Source organism: Gigantopelta aegis, chromosome 9, assembly GCF_016097555.1.
Source record: "Gigantopelta aegis isolate Gae_Host chromosome 9, Gae_host_genome, whole genome shotgun sequence".
NCBI lineage: Eukaryota > Metazoa > Mollusca > Gastropoda > Neomphalida > Peltospiridae > Gigantopelta > Gigantopelta aegis.
In genome coordinates this window covers 22,363,153-22,386,071 of record NC_054707.1, presented here as the reverse complement: position 1 = coordinate 22,386,071, position 22,919 = coordinate 22,363,153, and the positions used below count along the sequence as shown (strand labels likewise).

Here is a 22,919-nt window from a genome sequence, read left to right as displayed (position 1 = left end):
ACACTGCTATTCACATAAGAAAATTTGACAGTGACAAGGGGAAAACTTTCCCCACCAAGTGAGGTATTGTCCTTAGTCTTAAACAGTGGATCGAACTGTGTGGATGTAAAAGCCAAATTGACGAAACGATTTCAACTTTAAACCAGGGGAAAGACGAAACATTGTTCAGACACCTTGGTGTCAACGTCCATGTCAGCGTCGACAAGAACTTTGCTGGGGTGGACCTGCGTCAGTGGTGGTGGTGTGAAGAAACTAAATCCGTGAAACCTTCGAAGAAGGGAATATTCCTTTCTCTACAACAATGGGAGAAACTGAAAGGCTGTTTCACAGTCATGTGTGACTTTGTACCAGAGCTGAACTCGATTGTGCCCTGCGCCATGCAAGACGACCATCAAAACCAGATGGGATTTCTTCAGTGTAACTTCTGCAACCCTAACGAGTGTCACCAGTGGTGAACGAGTTTTGTTTTGGATGAACTCGAAGGTATAAAAGAATGGATTTATGGTTTACACTCCATTTGCTTTGTGACTGTGCTAGAGAACAGACGTGTTTTATGATTCTGACATTCTTGTGTCTTGTTGCACTCTATCTGGAACGAAGAAGGTGGCATCGGGATATTCGAGCAGTCTTAGTAGCAGCAGCAGTAGCGACGAGGACGACGTCTTGGTCTGCAAATGTTCTGAAAGACATACAATCAAAAGAGTGGCTACCAAACAAGAAGAACATTTCATGGATCAATCGGATGCTACACGTGACATTGGGGTTGGAACTGAAGATGGCGAACTCGTGGATGAACCCACAGATCAGACGGATGCTGCCTGTGAAACAGATGCTGCCTGTGAAACAGATGCTGCCTGTGAGGAAGATTGCTATTCGAGACGTTACGTGTTCTGTCATCGTCCCGAAATGAGCCATTTCTATGCCCTGATGCTGACGTATGCTCGGTGGCCCATACAATTACGTCAAAAACCAAAAGAACTTGCCAAGGCCGGTTTCTACTACACGGGAGACCACGATGCCATCACCTGTTACTGTTGCGGACTTCGCGTCTACCGATGGAAGAAGACAGACGACCCAGTGATGGAACATTACAGACTCTCTCCAAGATGTCCTTATGTGAACAATCTGTTCAGACATTAAATGTTTTAGACACTTGTGTGCTATGTTATCATGTTGTATGTTGTGAATAAAACCGTGAATAACAGGTTTTGCTTTCTTATGTATGTCCTGGGTCCATGAGTGTGTCTCTGGACGTGTCCCTATGGTAGTAACACTGGTAAAGGGTAATATTTTGGTAACGAATATTTTTGGGAGCTCGCACGATGAAATTTGTGCTTGGGAGGAGGGACACTGCTCATACGTATCACACACATTCAAACATTCCTGTACCATATCTTTATGCGTCATAAGGTATATAAGTAAAATAGTTTTGGAAAACTCGTCATTTGAGGTAGAACTTTCAGAGGAGCAACATGTCAGACCAGTACAAGTTATATGTACCCGACGTGGATAAGTGGACCCTTTTCTATAAACTGCAGGCAGAAGGTAAACTTCAACCTCATTTTCCAGTGCAACGTGGTGGGAAAAGTCAGATCATGTACAGTGTGGATCGATGTCTAGAACTCTACGATCCCACGTGGAAAAAAGAAAAAGAGGAACAGAACAAGTCCCCGACACCCAAAGTCGTCATGGTCTCCCCAACACAACAAGTGGTAGAGCAAGCCAAGGCCGAGCAGAAACGGAAACGTCAAGAGAGTGGCGTGGAACAGAAACGACGAGAGCAGACTGGGCAAAAACGGCACAAGCATTTCTGAGAAGGCTATAAAAGGGGGCATGGCAGTTTCAACATCGTCAGTTCACGTCGAACACTTCAACAATCAACATCATGAATCAGAATTGGTTTATTCCGGAACATGTCATGAACAAAAGATCGTGTCCCGTATGTCCAAAGACTTTTTCAAAACCATCAAATATGCTACGTCATTGGAAGACCTTCCATTCAGCTCAATTCCAGGCTCCTATGGCTCCTATAGATCCGGCTCCTCTGGCTCCGGCTCCGGCTCCTAGGGCTCATATAGCTCCTCTGGCTCCTATAGCTCCTATAGCTCCTGCTCTGGCTCCTATAGCTCCTCTGGCTCCTAGGGCTCCGGCTCCGGCTCCTAGGGCTCCGGCTCCGGCTCCTAGGGCTCATATAGCTCCTCTGGCTCCTATAGCTCCTGCTCTGGCTCCTATAGCTCCTCCGGCTCCTAGGGCTCATATAGCTCCTCTGGCTCCTATAGCTCCTATAGCTCCTGCTCTCTCTATAGCTCCTCTGGCTCCTAGGGCTCCTATAGCTCCTGCTCCTCTGGCTCCTATAGCTCCTGCTCCGGCTCCTACAGCTCCTCTGGCTCCTCTAGCTCATATAGCTCCTGCTCCTCTGGCTCCTATAGCTCCTGCTCATAGGGCTCCTATAGCTCCTGCTCCGCTGCAGCAGCAGCCCCTAAGATTGTTACATCCGTTCACCATGATCGTGTCGGGACCCACGTCGTGTGGAAAGACAGTTTTGTTGTACAAACTGCTAAGGGATGGTAAAATCCAGCCGCCTCCCCAGCGCATCATCTGGCTCTACAAACAATGGCAACCTCTCTATGATACGATCAAAATGGTTGCTCGAGTGAAATTTGTTCAAGGCATACCCGAGAATTTGGAAAAGGATCGTTATTTGGATTCGAGAGTCAGAAATCTCATCGTGTTGGACGACCTGATGTCTACAGCTGGAAAAGACCCTCGCATCACCGACCTGTTCACGGAAGGAAGTCACCACAGAAACCTCTCTGTGATTGCCATCAACCAGAACTTGTATCACAGCAAGGACCCGACACAGAGAAGAAACTGTCATTACCTGGCACTGTTTAACAACCCCATCGACAAGCAGCAAGTCCTAACCTTGGCACAGCAGATGTATTCTGGAAATACTCGTCATTTCATGCAGCGGTTTGAGGAAGCTACCCACAGGCCCTACGGATATCTCTTGGTGGACTTGAAACCGACCACGCCCGAACATTGGCGTCTTCGGCCTAATGGTTTACAGACGGGGCCGTCCGAATGGTATAAAAGCACGAACGTAACGGCGAATGTCTCAGAAGAGTTGCAGCCACCGACGAAGAAAGAGCTCTACATGCAAATCATGCAAAGAAACGCATTCAAGAGAAAATTACCAGGCATACCCGCCTACGAAAGTGACGACGAAGAAGAAGATGAGGTGGAACCCTATCTGAAAAAAGTCAAGAGAATGCAGTCTTGCGATACGTGTGGTCTGGTCTTTAAAGACGGAAGCGACTTGCAGCGACACGTGAAAACGTGCGAAGAGGGAAATGAAAAAGAAGAAGAGCCGTCGCCCGACCTGGAAAACGAAGGCATTTGTCTCATGGTGGAACGTGAATTCGACATCAATCGTGACTATCTCCAAAGCAAGAGGAAATGCTACGAAGAAAAAAACATGTCCCAAGATGCCATTGAAAGAAACATGAAGACATTGCAATGGAAGTTATTTAAAGACACGTACTCTCGCTTTCTGACCTATATGCATTACTTTGACAAAGGTCCCAACACCAGAAACATTTTACAGTTTGTGAATCCAGACAAAGATGTGAGACCACAGATTCGTTCTAAATTAAATCAGTATCGTTCATGGATCGGCGAATATTTGGATGAACAAGACGACGACGATACCGACGATGAGGAGGACGACGATGATGAAGAGAAATGAACACTCATATTATTCACATGTCGCCCTTAAGGCCTCTCGATGTAACCCAGTGTGTGTCCATTTTATATATGTGTCAGTGATTTGTAATTTAGAAATAAATGAAAAACCAAAACATTGCGTTTGTTTTTTGAGTTTTTTACTCTATGACTAGATTTGTGATTGGATATTTCTACCGCTACTTTATAGTAGCAAGAGCTGTGTGTACAAGACAGAACATACCACGATCTTTGATATACCAGACATAATACACTAGTTGGCTATAGCTTAATGGGCCACCGACGGGGATCGATCCTAGATCGACCACTGTATTTACCCATTTGGTAATTAAAAAAGCCCTGTAAAAAGGCTTGTACTCTAGGGAAATACTTGTGTTTAAAATGCAGCTAAAAGATCATAGTTTAGGTCGGAGCGTTCAGTTGCAGTCACGCGTTCTTTCTTCAAAGCAATGGGCTGGGGATGTTTCACACACACACACACACACACACACACACACACACACACACACACACATTCCTTTCTTCTCCTTAACAAATATTCCTTTCTTCTCCTTAACAAATATTCCTTTCTTCTCCTTAACACATATGCCTTTCTTCTTAACAAACATTCCTTTCTTCGAGACAAATATGTCTTTCTTTTCCTATGGCTAAAACAAAATAAAATATTTGTGTTCAATTAATCTTTATTTTACGAGGAAGAAAATGTTTTATTTACTCAACATATTTTATTTATGGTTATACAAGAATGAAAGAAATGTTTTATTTAACGACGCACTCAACACATTTTATTTACGGTTATATGGCGTCAGACATATGGTTAAGGACCACACAGATATTGATTGAGATTGGGCTACTTTTTTTTTATTAGCAGCAAGGGATCCTACACCATCCCACAGACAGGATAGTACATACCGTTGTCCAGTTGTGGAGCATTGGCTGGATATATACCAGACCGACCCACATCAAGGGAACACTGAGCTACGTCCCGTCCCCACAGGGTTATTAGAGGATGCTTGAAAAAAAATCGTAACATAATAAATAAATAAACAAATAAATAAGTAAGTAAATAAGTAAAATAAAAACAAACTATAAATTATTATTTTGTTTTAAAAATAATAGAAAAATATAATTTCCCCACATGAGATACGAACGACGTACCTTTCACGCTAAAGTCGACTACGCTAACGACTGAGCTACCGAGACATCAACAAAATCTGTCATTTAAACCATTATATGTGCGAGCGGCGAAGCGCGGAATGAAGTGACGAAATAGGTCAGTTCATAATAATCTTGTGAATGCGCTAGCGCGGGAGACACAGTGGGACCACAATTCTATTTTACACCTATTTAAATCATTTCTTATTTCACGTCTTTAAGAATGTAACTTCTAGTTCCGAAGAGTATTTTATTTAGAGACTGCCAACACAAGATACCACCGCTTCCCGGATGTAAACAGTGATAACCATTCATCATTCAGGGCGCTAAAAATAAATACACTACCTCGCGTCGGGCAGAGTCCTTAGAAGTGGTAGGTTAACGACACCACTAGAGCACTCGATTTATGAATCATTGGCTATTGGATGTGAAACATACTTCTGACAGTTTTAGAGAGGAAAACCCCCCTGCACTTTCCCATTAGTAGCAAGGGATCCTACAGACAGGATAGCACGGGCGTTGCTAAGTACGACGGATCGGGGTCAGGCTAAATAGGTCAGGATTAGACTAAGTAGGACAGGGTCAGTCTAAGTAGGTCGGGGCCGGGTCAGTAGGACGTTGCACACGGTACAGTAGTCCGTGACGTCATCAAGGTCAAGGCCAGTCTAAGTAGGTCAGGGCCAGTAGGACGAGGTCACGTGACGTCATCAAGGTCAAGGTCACTGAAAAGTAGGTCATGACTCCCGGTAGGCCTCCTTACTACTTTTCTCGTTCTAGCCAGTGCTCCACAACTGGTGTAACAAAGGCCGTGGTATGTACTATCCTGTCTGTGGGATGGTGCATATAAAAGTCACTTGCTGCTAATCGAAAAGAGTAGCCCATGAAGTGGGCACAGCAGGTTTCCTCTCTCAATATATGTGTGGTCCTTAACGATATTTCTGACGCCATATAACCGTAAATGAAATGGGTTGAGTGCGTTGTTAAATAAATCATTTCCTTCCGACTATAATGTCAGAATGACCAAATGTTTGACATCCAATAGCTGATGGTTAATAAATTAATGCTCCAGTGGTGTTTTAAACAAAAAATAAACTTTCGCCCTGAACGCAGTCGAACCGGCCTCGGTGGTGTCGTGGTTAGGCCATTGGTCTACAGGCTGGTAGGTACTGGGTTCGGATCCCAGTCGAGGCATGGGATTTTTAATCCAGATACCGACTCCAAACCCTGAGTGAGTGCTCCGCAAGGCGCAATGGGTAGGTGTAAACCACTTGCACCGACCAGTGATCCATAACTGGTTCAACAAAGGCCACGGTTTGTGCTATCCTGCCTGTGGGAAGCGCAAATGAAAGATCCCTTGCTGCTAATTGAAAAGAGTAGCCCATGTAGTGGCGACAGCGGGTTTCCTCTCAAAATCTGTGTGGTCCTTAACCATATGTCTGACGCCATATAACCGTAAATAAAATGTGTTGAGTGCGTCATTAAATAAAACATTTCTTTCTTTCTTTGAACGCAGTCGCCAACCTTTCTACTCTTGCCTCCGGACTTGGGCTTTTACAGACGTTTTTTTGGCCAGCCAGTCAAAAATGTTCTAATCACCTGCAATTCTTTCAGCCGAACAGTCAAATGTTTGTCTCGTAATGCCAATTCGGTACATACGGTTTAAAATCGGATATACGGACTTACTGTTTGTGGTGTAATGGAATCCACGTTGACACAAATTAATGATCCACCATCCAGTGGATATTAAAATAAACCCATATCAGGGGTGGATGTAGGATTGCTAATTGTGTATAAGCGTACGAGACGAGGATAGAGATATCTGCCCCCAATCCCCACCCGTTCCGGAGGAAATTTTTAAAACGATGAAGACAATCGGGCAAAATGTGCTAATCTGACACCTTTTTCTATGTATTTCCATCTTTCTACTCACAATATCAGTTATAATGCACGTAAAAAGGCGTTGTGATAGTGTGCAGCACTATACAATATAGCTGTTTGATAGTAATGCTTAATAAGCATGAATAATATATGAATAAACGTTACCCGGATTCGATCATTTTCGTTTTATTCGGGAAAATATCAACCAGCCACCCTACAAAAATGGGAGTCTGTTTTTATCGGAGGTGTTTTATTCAAGGTATGATGCAACGTTTAACCATCATCAGTACCTCAGATGTCCATGCGGACCCCAGGGATATTTTCTCATCAATCAGTTATTTTGTTTCTCTTTAAGTAGTTGTTACCTCCACACATGCCATCTTAAGAACCACATATTATTTGATTTGGTACAACCGTAGGGTCTGTATATATCATTTTCGATTGGGGTGCGCACGGTCCTCAAACCGACCGAGTACAGAAAGCAAGATTATATGTGTGAAAATGTGACGATGAGATGAAAACGTATCATTCTGACTACAATAATGTCACCGAATTAAAATATTTTTATACCACAATTTCGTAATTTCTTTTTAAACGCCAGTCTTATGGAATGCCGTTGTCCGTACGTCCGTCTGTCTGTCCATACGTAAACCTTTTTGTTTCCGGACCATATCTTTATTACCAGTTCATATAGGATCATCAAACATTGAATTGAAGTACAACTTGGGATGGCGGCGAGTTGCGTACATAACAAGGTCAGTGTGACCTACTTTTCACGTATTATTGCACATAAAAAGGAAATCCTTGTTCGGGCCGTATCTTTTCTACCAATTTATATAGGATCATCAAATTTTGCATGCAAACACAACTTGGGTTGGTGGTGTGTTGCGTCCTATAAATAGGTCATCGCGACCTACTTTTGACGTGCGTATCATGTACCTCAATGGTACTCTGTTTATTATCATGAGGTACATCATAATGGATTATACAATATATGGCAAAACACCAAGTCGATGACCATATCGTGATGTGTAACATGTTAACCGCTAAACACAAATGCATTGTAGTCATTTCAATTCAGTTCTCTATTGCTTTAAGCACACGCCATATAACCGTAAATTATAAAATGTGTTGAGTGCACACATTCGAGGCACTTCGATATTCGAAGAAGGTACACGCTCTGCACCCTCCCTATGGGTCCACGCCCGCTTATACATTTTTTAATTATTGATTGGTAGTTTACTGGGTCCCGTTTTACAAAGAGATCTTAGCCCTAAGATCAACTTAAGTGCATAGGGTAGCTATGCGCTTAAGGTACTCTTAGGGCTAAGATCGTTTCGTGGAACGGGGCCCTGGACATCAACGATGAACACGTATAACGTGAATAGGATACATCCCTGCTTTTTTGTAGCAAATCGTAGTCCAAGCCTTTGCCTCTTTTAAACTGGCCCTGCGTTAAATTTAAATTTCAAATTAATAAGCGATAGATCGAAGATGCTCTCCGTGACGCCTCAAAAACCCTGCCCATCTCACCCAAATACGTATTGCTGGAACAATCATGTAATGCGATAAATAAAAATAAAAATAATAATTAAAAAAAAAGACTCAAGACGGTTGCCAACTGAACAAACCAAAATGTTTTATTCACATGAATTATTATCCAGTGTGGCTGTTGGGGCGTCTATGGTTAAGATTTCACACAGTGCGACAAACGAAATAACAATGCAGATAGGTTTAACTGGCACATGAGAGGTCACAATCGCAAAACAGCAAGAACTCGCTTCCAGAAGAAAACGCTAACGCTGCTGACGTCATGGGTAGTGCAGACGATAGGTTTTGCTTCTTAAGGCACTCATTAATGCGTTTAGGTTTAACACATTCAACGAAACGTCTGTGTAGTTAATCAGCTTTTCAAAATCATGTATTGTGTTACAAACTAAATCAACTATAGTAAGCGAATAAAAATACTTGAATGCTATGCAATAACTCAGTCTGAGTAGTCAAAAAAAGAAGAAGACAAAATCAAAACTTTTAACACAATATTAAACAAAATTCCATTCATTTAAAACAATTTTAAACAAAGTTCCTTTAGCTTAAATGCGGTATTAAAAAATTCCGTTAATTTAAACACAATACCATACTTATATACTGAATAACACAGGCGTATTTAAAAATGACATGGTTTTCAAAAGAGTATCGAAATCTTAAGGAGGCTGTGTTTTACATGATATATAAAGCGATGTGTTGACGACTCTGATTGGATTGTTTTAACTTCCTTAGAACTATCAAAGTATGTCATAAAAGCCTTTTATCAAAACACCACTTCCTGTACACGCGTTTTCGAGTTAAAATGAAGTAATCTATTGCGAAAGTATTCTTTTGTTTCCTTTTTAATTTTTCCTTGCCAATCTAAATGCAAACTTATTTTTGTTCTTGTTTTCACAATATGCCAGTAATATATAACGCTAACTGCAAAATAACTTATACATATTTACAATTTTTAACAGACAGGCAAGAGAAAGAACACTGGTTTACAGACTCAAAAAACAATAAAAGCTTCACATTTCGCAAAACTGGTGTTTTTTAAAATGTGCTTTTTTTCAGACAGAATCAACAGATCATGTTTGCTATTTTCACTGACTGTGAGGCAGGACATTATGTTATATTCGTTTTATACTTCTATTCTTCAAATTACCTCAAACCGAGCAAAAGAGATAATTTGTCGAAGGAAGCATTTAAAACAGCTTTCCACAACTTTATTGCTTTACTTTCTTTCTCTCAGGAAACAGCCGATAAGACTTACTATAACTAGTCAGTATGTGTAGGCCTATTGGGTTTTTTATTATTATTATTTTAGAAACCAGCTAACAGAATCTGTGGTAACGTCAGTGTTGTGACCAAAATAACTATATTAGTGACAACAGGATTTCTGTTACATAATCCTGCTGTCCTGTTCACGATTATATATCCAATGACACTTCAGAAAAGATTCCATGAAAAAGAAAGTTTTGTCTACTTCATGATAAAACGGGGGTAACGAAAATCCAACACTAGAAATGTACTGTCTTGGTAGTACTAAACACAACACGAGTTTTAGTGTTCGCGGCTTCTTTGGACGATTCATTTCTCTCAGGGTGATGTTGTAGCCTTCTGAAGTTGTCACCAGTCAATGGAAATGCAACGCTGGAAAAATCCATATATACACTGAAAATAGAAGAAGAAAAAATTTATATTTAGATGTATTCGGTAACACAGTGTTTGCAGGGAAGGAAGGAAATGTTTTATTTAACGACGCACTCAACACATTTATTTATAGTTATATGGCGTCAGACATATGATTAAGGACCAAACAGATATTGAGAGAGAAAACCCGCTGTCGCCATTTCATGGGCTACTCTTTTCGATTAGCAGCAAGGGATCTTTTATGTGCACCATCCAACAGACAGCATAGTACATACCACGACCTTTGATATGCCAGTCGTGGTGTGTTTCCAGGGAGAGGTGGTCGAGACGGGTTTTTTTTTAAATAGGGCAAAAATCAGCCTGGCCCCCTTACAAAAATAAGAGCCCGTACGCCTGTGTTTTCTATGGAAATATGAACCGAAACCCCCAGAAACGTCACTCGCCAGTCTAGATCCGCCCAACACCATAAGTGTATGATATAGGGGGCAGGGGGTGCAACTACCACCCCCACCCCCACCCCAGTTCTGGAGCAAAACTTAAAATTCGGGCAAAAATTATAGAGATATTCGGGCAAAATATGTTAACCTAAGACCTTTTTACCATGTATTTTCATCATTCTACCCTCAAAATTAATTGTAATCCATGTAAAAATGCGTAGTGATTCGTTTCCAAACCTATATAACTGTTTGGTAGTATAAATGTTGTTACCCAGATTCGGGCAATTTTCGTTTCATTCGGGCAAAAGCCAGCCTGCCTCCGCCTCAGATATAGAAGCCCGTACGCCTATGCTTGTGTAAATATGTCTATCAATACGTAACAAAGACTTCGTAATATGGCTTTATTGTAGACTAGATTGCAGGACGGATCAGCTCCGGTGGACCTATTGCTTTTTCCTGTCCAAACAATGTTAAAGGTTTTGGAATACGCTTTCCTCTTGAAATACCAATACGGTCAATGAACTTGAGCTTTGTAAACAATATTAGTTTTCTAAAGTGCAGGAACTGAAGGGCTATGTTAGCTGACATTATTGTTCTAAGTGTCTGTTTGAAGTCTTATCTGAAAATAAACAATCTGTGAGCCAAACTGGGTTACAGTTAACACACATACACGTGGTGATCACGAATTTTGACACTCATCATCAGAACTGGTCAAAGGCCGTGGTATGTGCTATTCTGTCTGTGGGAAAGTGCATATAAAAGATCCCTTTCTGCATTAAAAAAAAATGTAGTGTATTTGCTCTGATGACTACGAGAATTACCAATAGCCGATGATTCACTAATCAATGTGCTCTAGTGGTGTCGTTAAAGAAAAACGCTTTTATTTTTTGATCATCTGATGAGATTTACCACCCCCACCACCACTACCCAACCCCACCAAAGTACTGATATAATTCTTGTTTTCGTAATTCTTCATTAAATTTGATTTCTTTCATATCTACCGGCCTCGGTGGCGTAGTGGTTAGGCCATCGGTCTACAGGCTGGTGGGTACTGGGTTCGGATCCCAGTCGAGGCATGGGATTTTTAATCCAGATACCGACTCCAAACCCTGAGTGAGTGCTCTGCAAAGCTCAATGGGTAGGTGTAAACCACTTGCACTGACCAGTGATCCATAACTGGTTCAACAAAGGCCATGGTTTGTGCTATCCTGCACGCCTAATAACCGTAAATAAAATGTGTTGAGTGCGTCGTTAAATAAAATATTTCTTTCTTTCCTTTCATATCTTGCCTGACACAAATATCTTAATGTTTTTTTTTATATAGGTGATCAGCCCCTTGCACACTGAAATGTGGATCCGCCCCTGTATACGGGATGTGGGTTTTTTTTTTAATAGCCTCTCTTTAACCGTTTTAGCTGTGTTATTAATTAAATAGCCATTCTTTCTTTTTCTTATTAAACAATATTATAAGAGTAGATGAATGAGTATCGACTTTATAAAAAAAACAAAAACACCCAAATCTTAAATCACTTAAAATTAAATAAATAAAATAAAATAATGTACGTACCCAAGACTTGAATTGAAGATCACGTGACTTATTATGCAGCCTGTTCCTCGCCCTGTGCCGGCTGATCTGTCCCGTAATCGACGGGTTCATTACTGGGGGGTTCCCAGCCACCTACATGCTGGATTTCGGGCGGGGGCGGTTCCACTGCGAGCGCCTCGAACAGAGTCTGTCTCTCGTTGTACGTTCGGTGGTCAGTGTGTCGCTCGTACTTACTGCACAGTTGAATTTTGGGCTGCAAGACAAGAAATGGCTTGTACAACTACTGTAGCTAGGATTTTATATTGGGGGAGTGGGGGGGGGGGGGGGGGCAACTCACACTATGTATGTATGTATTTTATAAAATTTAATAGTTTTAAAAAAATTATTGGGGGGGCACCGCCCCGTGCCCTACAAACACACACACACACACACACACACACACACACACACACCCTCCCACCCACCCCCGGCTACGCCACTGACTAGTGCACACGTATAGTTGAGGAAAGGTAAACGCATGATGTTCAGTGAGGTTTGTATACCTGGTGGCTGGATAATGAGATTATAGGCTGGTATGCATAATTTAAAAAAAGAGAAAATCCCCCCCCCCCAAAAAAAAAACAACACAAAAAAAACACAACAACCTCGCCTATCCCCTAAAATTAAAAAAAAAAAAACAACAACACCCCCCCCCCCCCCCCAAAAAAAAAAAAAAAAAAATCCACCAGACTCCTCAACCCAATCAAACACACCTTCAAAACATTATTTCTGTAAAATTCAGGATTATGCTTGATAGCACATCTAATTTAGTGTGCACCTTACTCAGTAAGTCTTAGTTAGTAGTAAAGAATATAACTGACTATAGCCTTATAGGGTGACAGTGCTGTAATATTAATACCCCTAAAAGAGACTCAATATCATATTGCTCAAAACATTAGAGAATTAACTTACTGGGGCACTGGTGAATTTATCTGCAAGTCGATCAAACCTGAAAAATAAAATCTCAATATTAGTAGTGAATTTTGGGCAGGGCAAACTGGACAACTACCTACATAGGCTCTCACCATGTTAAAGTGCCTCAAAGGTTTATTGAGTGAAATAGTTGTGACTTTTAACTACGATCTATATACTAACGATATTTTTTAATTTCATCTTTTTACTAAAATCTAACCTAACAGGGGCACAACAGCTCCCTTGTCTTGGACCACTAAAACCCAAAAAACATTCACGAGTGGCACATTCAATATCAACAACACCAAACACGCTTGAGCTTGACGTGTATAAGAACTGTTTAAAGTTTTGTAATGCTAATTTATTAATGACAGGATTTGGAGTGGTAAGAGACCTATATAAACCATCATTGACAGAGGAAACATGTCAGCCGTCTAAATTGCTCAAATCACCTTAAAACCATTTCGGCCGAGCAGTCAAAACTAACTTTTGGTTTAACTTTTTAGTCCGGACAGGTTTGGACGCAGATATCATATGTAAACTCAGGTACTTGACAAGTTTTACCGAGGAATCGAAATTCAGCCAATCAGAACACGGCTCCCACTCGGCGATACTTGAGTTTTCTTGATGTCTGCTATTTGGTCCGCGCTCGCTGGATTCAATTTGCAGACTTAGACTTTTTGACAAGTTTCCCAAGGAATTGAAATTCAGCCAATCACAGCTAGGCCTCACTTGGTGTCTGCTATTTGGTCCGCGATCGCGTTTGACTTTACTAACTGGCTTTCTTCCAAATTCCGCCCACCTCAAACTTAACCCCCCCCCCCCCCTCCCCCTGCTCCGGAGTTGGTCACTGGCGAAGTCAGAGGCTAAATCCGTAGTGGGCGTGCCTGAACCTTTTTGGATAGGGGCACGAGAAAACAGTTCCACTCCACTCAGCTATGCAGTTACGGTGATCTTCGGGCTAAGAACGCTTCGTGGAACGGAGCCCTGGCCTAATTCACAAAGGTCTCTTAGGCTCTGCTAGACAACAAAGCATCCTCTTTGTGAGTCCAGTTTCATTATGCAGCCAAACCAACCGGTCGTGGTCGAGTGCGCTGTGCAATTACCCCCCCCCCCCCCCCATCTGGGGGGATTAATTGCGACTTATGGGACGCTTATTGAATACCGTGTATCGTACACCGGGTCACGGGCAACCGTGACCTTGGTGTACGGTGACAGGATTGCGAAGAAAGGAAGGTGGAGGAAGAGGAGACGTGCGCCAGCGGCGGCGCAGGGGGAGCCAAACCCGGCGGCTAAACCACCGGCAGCGGCTCCGTCTGTTAGACCGTCCAACGCCTCTCACCCGAGAAAGAAGACGAAGACGGAAGTGGCCCCGGCCTCAACTGTTGCAGTCTCTTCAACGGAACAGGACGAATTGAACGTGTTGGACACAGCCATCTGTGACACACCGTACAACAGACCCACTCCACCGGCCTCTACTCGAGCGTTTTCGGCTGTGTCGCCGATTAAACAGGCGACACCCGTAGAGACGCAGGCCCGGAAGACGGCTGTTGTAAAGAGAAAGGCGACCACTCCTCCGAGTGACACTCCAGTCAAGCCATGTCGCCCCTCTCAGTCGCCGAACCAGATACACAACCAGTGGAGCAGTGGTCACTACAGGCCGGCCGACCCCAACAGCGTTTCCACCAACTGGTAAAGACCAACCTTGAGGACGTACGACTGCTCATCAGCACGCCTAAACATCAGGCTTACCAACCATTACCAGCCAGCCGAGATGAAGGGGACTTCGCCGTCCATCGACTCAAGATGCGAGAGGGAGAACACGCAGTTTGCGTTACCATCCGCCGGAGCGGAAGATACAACCAGGGACTGCTACTCACGGAGATGGACAACCCGACACTACATCGCGTCCTGAAAATCATCGCGGGGACTGATTACCGATCCATCACCAGGAGTTTAGCGGCCTCCGCTTACCGGCAGTACCTCCCGCATCTTGACACCACCGACTTCATCGGATCACCTTAGACGCCAACCTTTGCTAGGACAGGTATTAACCTCCTTTTTGGGCTAGTTGGACTTTAAAACTTTTGCGATCGACTTCAAAAATTTTATGTTTATTTTTTTATAAATAGTCCGACGCATTTTACTTTGGCGCCCGATCAATTGCTCAAAATCACCTTAAAACCCTTTCGGCCGAGCAGTCGTAACTATTTTGGGGTTTAATTTTAGAGTCCAGACATGTTTTTGGATGCAGTTATTCTATGTAGACTTAGGTTTTTGACAGGTTTTACCAAGGAATCGAAATCCAGCCAATCACAGCTTGGCCTCACTTGGTGTCTACTATTTGGTCCGCGCTCTCGCTGGACTTCACTAAATGGCTTTTTTTTCCAAATTCCGCCCACCTCAAACTCATTGAGGACTCCCAAGCGAACTAGCGATGAGACTAGACGTTGTTTCGTGTGCTCTCAACCTACCCCCCCCCCCCCCCCCCACCTGGGGGGATTGGTGGCTAGCTACGGCTTGTTGTTAGAGTACCGCGTGGCGTACACCGGGTCACGGGCAACCGTGACCTTGGTGTACGGGGACGCGGTTTCGAACAAGAGGAAGAGGACAAGGAAGAAGAAACGTGCGCCAGGGACAGCTCAGGCGGGGACAAAGCTGGTGGCTCAACCGCCAGCGGCGGTCCCGTCTGCGTCGCTGCCCCCACCACGACCAATCCAGACGGAGCGGAAGGAGGCGACTCGTCAACCGACCGCACCGACCGTACAGAAGCGGAAAGAGGAGCACCTACCCAGTGCACCACGGCCTGCTTCACCTGTTCTCGCCCGTCGCCCATCAGCGTCGAGACCCCCACCCACGGGGGACTCCGCGATGGCGACATTGGAAGTTGGAGTTGCTAAGCGGAAGGCCGTGACCCCCCCGGGGGACTAACCAGCCAAGACGCGGCCTTCTGCCTCTTCCAGGGACCAGTGGCAGCTCTCGAAGCAAAAGATCAAGAGCCAGTACGCTAAGTACGTGGTCGGTGACGTCTCGGATCCCTACAAACTGCAGTCGCTGGACGCTACTAAATACTTATTCCAAATTCCGACCATTTCAAACTCACCCCCCCCCCCCCCCTCCCCCCTTGTCCTGGACTTAGTCACTGGCAAAGGCCAGAGATTAAGCCCAGGACAGGCGTGCGTGAAACTCTCGTGGTATATATGCACGTTAAACCTTTTACTCAACTCAACTCAAACTCAATTCCCCCCCTCCCCCCTCCTGTCCCGGAATTGGTCACTGGCGAAGTCAGAGGCTAAATTCGGGGTGGGCGTGCCTGAACCTTGATTGGACAGGGGCACGTAAAACGAGTTCCAATTCCAATTCTTTGTGAGTCTTTTAGCATTGCACTGCGAGATTGCAATGTTGCGAGTGTTTAGTGCATTAGGCCCAGCTACTTAACGGAAGGGTGGATATATAGGGAATGCTCTCTTGTAATGATTTGGAATCATATTTGCTCTTTAGTCTAGGATATTTTAAAATCAATTTTCACCCTTATATATTTACCTTTGAAAATAAATCCTGATCATTTTCAAAATTTTAGAAAAATAAAATCAAAACCGTGTACACTTGAATATAAATATTGCTTTAAATTTAAAATAGGTTGGGGTTTTTTTGTTTGGCTTTTTTAAACCCTCAATTTTGGTGTGGAGATGTTTCTTGCATTAAAAGTAAAATATCCAGAAACATTTTAATCTCAAATTGGTAAAATGGCAATACATACGACTCATCAACTTGAACTGTGGACACTCCTCGTTTGCCTTTCCTAAAAAAAAAAAAAAAAAAAAAAATACATGCACTTGTTGTTATAAAATACGTTTATTGGGGCCAAAATCACAAATTCTTCAAACGAAAAAGTCAGACAATTGAAATGTACGTGATCAAACAAATTGATCACTCTGTGTAATAATTTACATGTACAGTATTATAAAATATTTCTTACAACAATCGTTTTGATAAATGAAGCCAACCTACAAAATAGTTGCCTTACTAGTTCAGGTTTATTTGTCACTCTCTTTGATCTTCTTCTCATGAAACGTTGAAATATTTGTCTTAATTGGGTGTTTTAGACAGTTGGTGAATTACAGTTATGCATGTATATCATTTCTATGCAATATTCGGTTCCTCGTATCAGGGCCGGATTTAGACCTTGGGGGGGGGGGGGGCCCGGGGCACTTCAAGTTCGGGGGCCCCTCAACACAGAAATTAAATTACATCACAAATTAAAAAAAAAAAAAAAATATTATAATTACTACATTTGTTTATAAAGGAAGTCCTTAGTCGGAGGGTGGGGTGGGGGGTGGGGGGGCTCTGGCAGGGGGGGGTGGCAATTTCCCCCTTTGCCCCCTTATAAATCCGGCACTGCCTCGTGTTATGCATCTTGATTGCATTGTGAATGCATAGAGTAGAATTAATATTCAAAAGTTGAACTCTTTACCAACACGTAATTGTACTTCAAATACAAGTAACCGGCCTCGGTGGCGTCGTGGTTAGGCCATCGGTCTACAGGCTGGTGGGTACTGGGTTCGGATCCCAGTCGAGGCATGGGATTTTTAATCCAGATACCGACTCCAAACCCTGAGTGAGTGCTCCTCAAGGCTCAATGGGTAGGTGTAAAACCACTTGCACCGACCAGTGATCCATAACTGGTTCAACAAAGGCCAAGGTTTGTGCTATCCTGCCTGTGGGAAGCGCAAATAAAAGATCCCTTGCTGCCTGTCGTAAAAGAGTAGCCTATGTGGCGACAGCGGGTTTCCTCTAAAAACTGTCAGAATGACCATATGTTTGACGTCCAATAGCCGATGATAAGATAAAAAAAATCAATGTGCTCTAGTGGCGTCGTTAGATAAAACAAACTTTCTTTCTTTCATATACAAGTATTAATGAACATAAACCAGTCAGCATGACCACAAACCATTACACACAACAGGTTTAAAGTCTACATACCCTTTGTTCATTTGTCTTGCACGTTCTGCTAATTCGATCATCTAAACCAGAGAAAGAAAGAAATATATCAGCAAAATATAATATCGAACCACCTCGGTGGATCCATTCTGCTGATTGGTTTTTTTTTCGTTCCAACCAGTGCACCACAATTGGACAAAGGCCGTTGTATGTGCTTTCCTGTCTGTGGGAAAGTGCATATAAAAGATCCTTTGCTGCATTAGGTAAAATGTAACGGGTTTCCTCTGTTGACTACAAGTCATAATTACCACATGTTTGACATCCAATAGCCGAATCAATGTGCTCTAGTGGTGTCGTTAAACAAAAACATTTTTTAGTTTTCTATCAAAGTACATAATAATGGCTTAATATTTCCTCCAAAAGTATTTAATAAGTTTTTCTTTGTAATTTTAGATATTATGATTTGAACTAGAAGCCAATAAGAAATTATTACCAAATATTTTCACACACACGGTACTGACTTTACTACGTTGTGTGTCTGATATCAGTGTTTAGTGATGGGTACTGCCAGCTTTTTCGTATTGCGATATATTGCGATAGAGGAACCTGAATTGCGATGCGTACCACGATATATTGCGAACACCAATTCTTAATTATTCGAATTTATTAGCTTCTGTCAGACATCACTGACCTCACGACACTGACTCTACTGTGTGTTAGATATCATTTACGTCGCCCCCCACCCCCACGACACTGACTCTACTGTGTGTCAGACACCACTTACGTGCCACCCCCCTACCCCCACCACCACGACACTGACTCGACTGTGTGTCAGACATCACCTACGTCGTCCCCTCCCACCACGACACTGACTGTACTGTGTGTTAGACATCACTCACGTCGTCGCCCCCCCCCCCCACCACCACCACGACACTGACTTTACTGTGTGTCAGACATCACCTACGTCGTCCCCTCCCACCACGACACTGACTGTACTGTGTGTTAGACACCACTCACGTCGTCGCCCCCCCCCCCCCCCACCACCACCACGACACTGACTTTACTGTGTGTCAGACATCACCTACGTCGTCCCCTCCCACCACGACACTGACTGTACTGGGTGTTAGACATCACTCACGTCGCCCCCCCCCCCTCCCCACCACCACCACCATCACGACACTGACTCTACTGTGTGTCAGACATCACCTACGTCGTCCCCTCCCACCACAACACTGACTGTACTGGGTGTTAGACATCACTCACGTCGCCCCCCCCCCCCCCTCCCCACCACCACCACCATCACGACACTGACTCTACTGTGTGTCAGACATCACCTACGTCGTCCCCTCCCACCACAACACTGACTGTACTGGGTGTTAGACATCACTCACGTCGCCCCCCCCCCCCCCCCCCCCCCCCACCACCACGACACTGACTCTACTGTGTGTCAGACATCACGTACGTCGTACTGCTGTCGCTTGAATCTCTGTTCCAGGTCGTACTTGTCGCCCACCAGACGTCGAATGGTCTCGTTCAGCTCCTTGGCCCGGAGGAGCAGTTTGTCGCTGGCCAACCCCTCGATGCCGATAGGCTGGATCCTCTGGGACAAGATGGCGCGCTTCTCCTCTTCCAGCTGCTCCTTCGACTTCTGCATGTCCTCGGCGCTCAGGGGATCCAACTACAAATGGCGGCACAGAAACAAAATTAGTGAGCTCGTATATAATTATTAAGATCTGCGTAGTTGTAATTATTATCAACTGATATTTAAAATTTTGTTTTGAGGAACAGTTTAAAAACAATATTATAATAAGAACTGAAAAGGTTCAAGCATATCTTTCCGGAACACAGAAATATAAAATAAAAAAAGAAAGAAAATAATAAGTAAAAGTAACAGACAGAATTTTAAAGCGTGTATACCTCAAGCAGAAAACAAATCCACCTCGTACTATTTCTAATTGCATTCAAACCAGGCCGTATATTGGCGAGGGGTGAATAGTTACTCCCACGACACCCTTTATCTAAACAATTCCATAATATGATGACTATGACATTATAATATTATATAATATAATAGCTAATATTATATAATATTATAGCTATGACATTTTGATATTTGTACATTCCACGTACCAACAAAAAGGTCAGCTTTTAAAATTTAGCGACATAGAATTTATAGTTTTGGACGAATGCGTGAATAAAAATCCCAATGCATATATATGTGTAATTTTCAAAGCATTTTATTAATTCGACCATGAATATAATATGATACTGATTGGTAGTATGCGAACAATATCGAGAAAAGGCAATAAATGCCAAGCAAAATGATGCAAAACAAAAATAGTAATAATAAAATGAAGAAGGCAAAACAACAAATAATTCGTGCATTAATGAATTTAAAATCATAGTATAGTCAAGTTAAATAAATTTAATTTACGATGCAATTTACGATACTTTAGGTTGAAAAGTAGTAGCCGTATACGTTAAACAATTATTGACCTGTAACGGTCTCTAGCTAATATAATTTGTATACAAGTTGTCTTTCGCGTGTCTCAAAATGCACAATATTAAACGTGAAAGCTAAATAATATATATATAACTTCATTTCAGTATATTTTTAGTCATAATACTAGGCCTACCGTGCGAACTCCAGTCACGTGCTTACCATAATGACATATACGGACCCATTTACACAAACTAGATACTACTATAGTTGCTATATAAAGTTAATGTACACACATAGTATAAGTCTATAACTATAATTATACATATAGTGTATAAAAAAAATAGAGAGTCTTTTTCTCTGGTGTTAAAATACTTGTTTATCGACACTAGCGTTATTGTCTTAATGTTACAAACTCACTTGGTTATAGGCATTAGATGTTTTCTACAGTGTTATGAAACAGTTTTAAAATAATATTGTTTAGCTCACATTTCCTGAATGCACCGACATCTCTATTTGACTATCAGTGGCGGTGCGTAGCCCAGTGGTAAGGCGCTCGCTTGATGCGCGGTCGGTTTGGGGTCGATCCCCGTCGGTGGGTTCATTGGGCTATTTCTCGTTCCAGCCAGTGCACCACGACTGGTATATCAAAGACAGTGGTATGTGCTATCCTATCTGTGGGTTGGTGCATGTAAAAGATCCCTTGCTAATAATGGAAAAATGTAGCGGGTTTCCTCTCTAAGACTATATATAAAAATTACCAAATGTTTCACATCCAATAGCCGATGATTGATGTATCAATGTGCTCTAGTGGTGTTGTTAAACAAAACAAACTTTAACTTTTAACTATTGGACTATCTTGTGCAGAGATACGAACTTAGATACACTAATGGTTTTGTAGTTCAGACTGAAGGCACGTGTCATATTGTCATAAGCAAACAATGGCCTGTTACTTCGAATTCTTAAACACTATAGTCAACCTCTGCACCCACACCATGCATTAGTTTTTCCAGAACTCACGACACACATTAATTCCTAAGTATATTTAACACTTAGATATTAGTCTCGACGTCTGCTCCCCGGGTTTCAATACGCAGTACACACACCTTAGTTCCTGGACATCAATGGCACACATTAGTATTCTAGCACACATCATGGCACACTGTAGTTTTCTCGGATGCATGGCACAAGTTGTTCTTTCGTCAACATGGCACACCAACATGCTTTAACTCGTCAATCCTTTAGCATGCGTGGTACGCAACAGTCGTCTATAAGGGGCAAAATACCCAAGTCTTCCCACATAAACTCACATTTGTTTTCTATCACAAATGATATATTAGTCCTTTATAATACACCCAACTACACACGTCATACATCAGTGGCACACATTAGTCATTTAACTGAAATTTGTTTTTAAACAATATTTTCAATAAATATGTTTATGACTGCCTAAATTGCCTAATTATAAACATTATTTGATATGCTCTGTAAAACATTCCAACCAAATAAAAAAGGTTAGTTCTGTAACTGAAATATACAAACTACACAAACTAAAAAATATAATAATAATAATAATCAACGTTCAAGTCAAAACCTTTGCACTTGTAAAATAAATTGATTTGTTACTTTATTTTAGGGAACGTTTCTTTAAAAAAAAAAAAAAATTAAATAAAAATAAACAACGTAAAACAGAATTCATTCTACAATTTTGTTTGTGTTTTTTTGTGTGGTTTTTTTAATGAATGAATAAATGCTCAATGCACATTACACAAGAATGAACACATGATATTAACTATGGTATATCAGTTTGCAAAAGATGAAATGCTAAACTACCAAAATCGATCTAAAACCTCTTAGTTAGCTCATGATTCGCCTCAGTTTAAGACAGATTAATAATAAATGTGTACAGTTAATATATTACCTATTTATGACACTCCCTGCTAACGCAAAGATCATTTTCTGTGGTTATTGCCAATCTTGTCTTGCGATAAACGCCAAACACATACTAATGCGAAACATTTTAGCAAGACAGTATTCTGTTTTATGTGGCAATGCAGGATTTGAAAACATGATAGAATGATCTTTGCATTCAGATCCAAATTTAGTTTCGTTTCAGCATTCCTATTAAAAAGAACCGTTCATTGAATACTGGCGCCAGATACATCAGTCTGTCAAACATCTAATTTCTTGACAATATATGCACAAAAGAAATAATATTAATATGCAATTAAAATTTAACTGTTAAATATTAAAACCCAAGTATTCTAAATTTAGGCTTTAATTTTAACCTAGATAGAAAAGGACAGAGGATTTTCTTTTCAAACTTTCTTTAGTTAAAATTAGTTTTAATTAATAGTAGATGTGAAACAGCCTTATAAAGTGTGCACCAACATCTATGACTGGTTCTCTTTAAACTAAAATATTCTGGAAAGATTTGAACTATTTGTAACCAAAAATGTATGAATGGAATCTTCATTTCCGGTTTATTTTAATACTTTGACTATTTTTTTGTGTGTTTCATTCCTTCCAGAATATTTCAGTACCATATTGTGTGTGTCCTTAGCATCTTACTCTGCATTCCTGTAAGAGAAAAACAACACATTGCATAAAATCGAGTTTAACATGGTCTCCAGCAAATTTTTTC

At 41.9% G+C, this 22,919-nt stretch overlaps 1 protein-coding gene across 3 annotated transcripts in view; it reads right to left on the bottom strand.

The window, feature by feature from the left end:
* Positions 1 to 8,391: 8,391 nt before the first annotated feature.
* LOC121380439 (troponin T-like) overlaps positions 8,392 to 22,919 on the bottom strand; it is a 35,874-nt gene continuing 21,346 nt past the window's right edge. For 2 of the 3 annotated variants that reach the window (XM_041509258.1, XM_041509256.1), the window contains 7 exons: positions 22,847 to 22,855; positions 19,298 to 19,513; positions 17,878 to 17,918; positions 16,655 to 16,696; positions 12,895 to 12,931; positions 11,965 to 12,196; positions 8,392 to 9,981 (listed from right to left, as the gene is read on the bottom strand). In XM_041509258.1, the coding sequence (XP_041365192.1) occupies positions 11,996 to 12,196; positions 12,895 to 12,931; positions 16,655 to 16,696; positions 17,878 to 17,918; positions 19,298 to 19,513; positions 22,847 to 22,855 (546 nt within the window). In that variant the 3' untranslated portion in view covers positions 8,392 to 9,981; positions 11,965 to 11,995. The remainder of the gene's footprint in view (positions 9,982 to 11,964; positions 12,197 to 12,894; positions 12,932 to 16,654; positions 16,697 to 17,877; positions 17,919 to 19,297; positions 19,514 to 22,846; positions 22,856 to 22,919) is intronic. The other variant, XM_041509257.1, reaches the window with a different exon arrangement.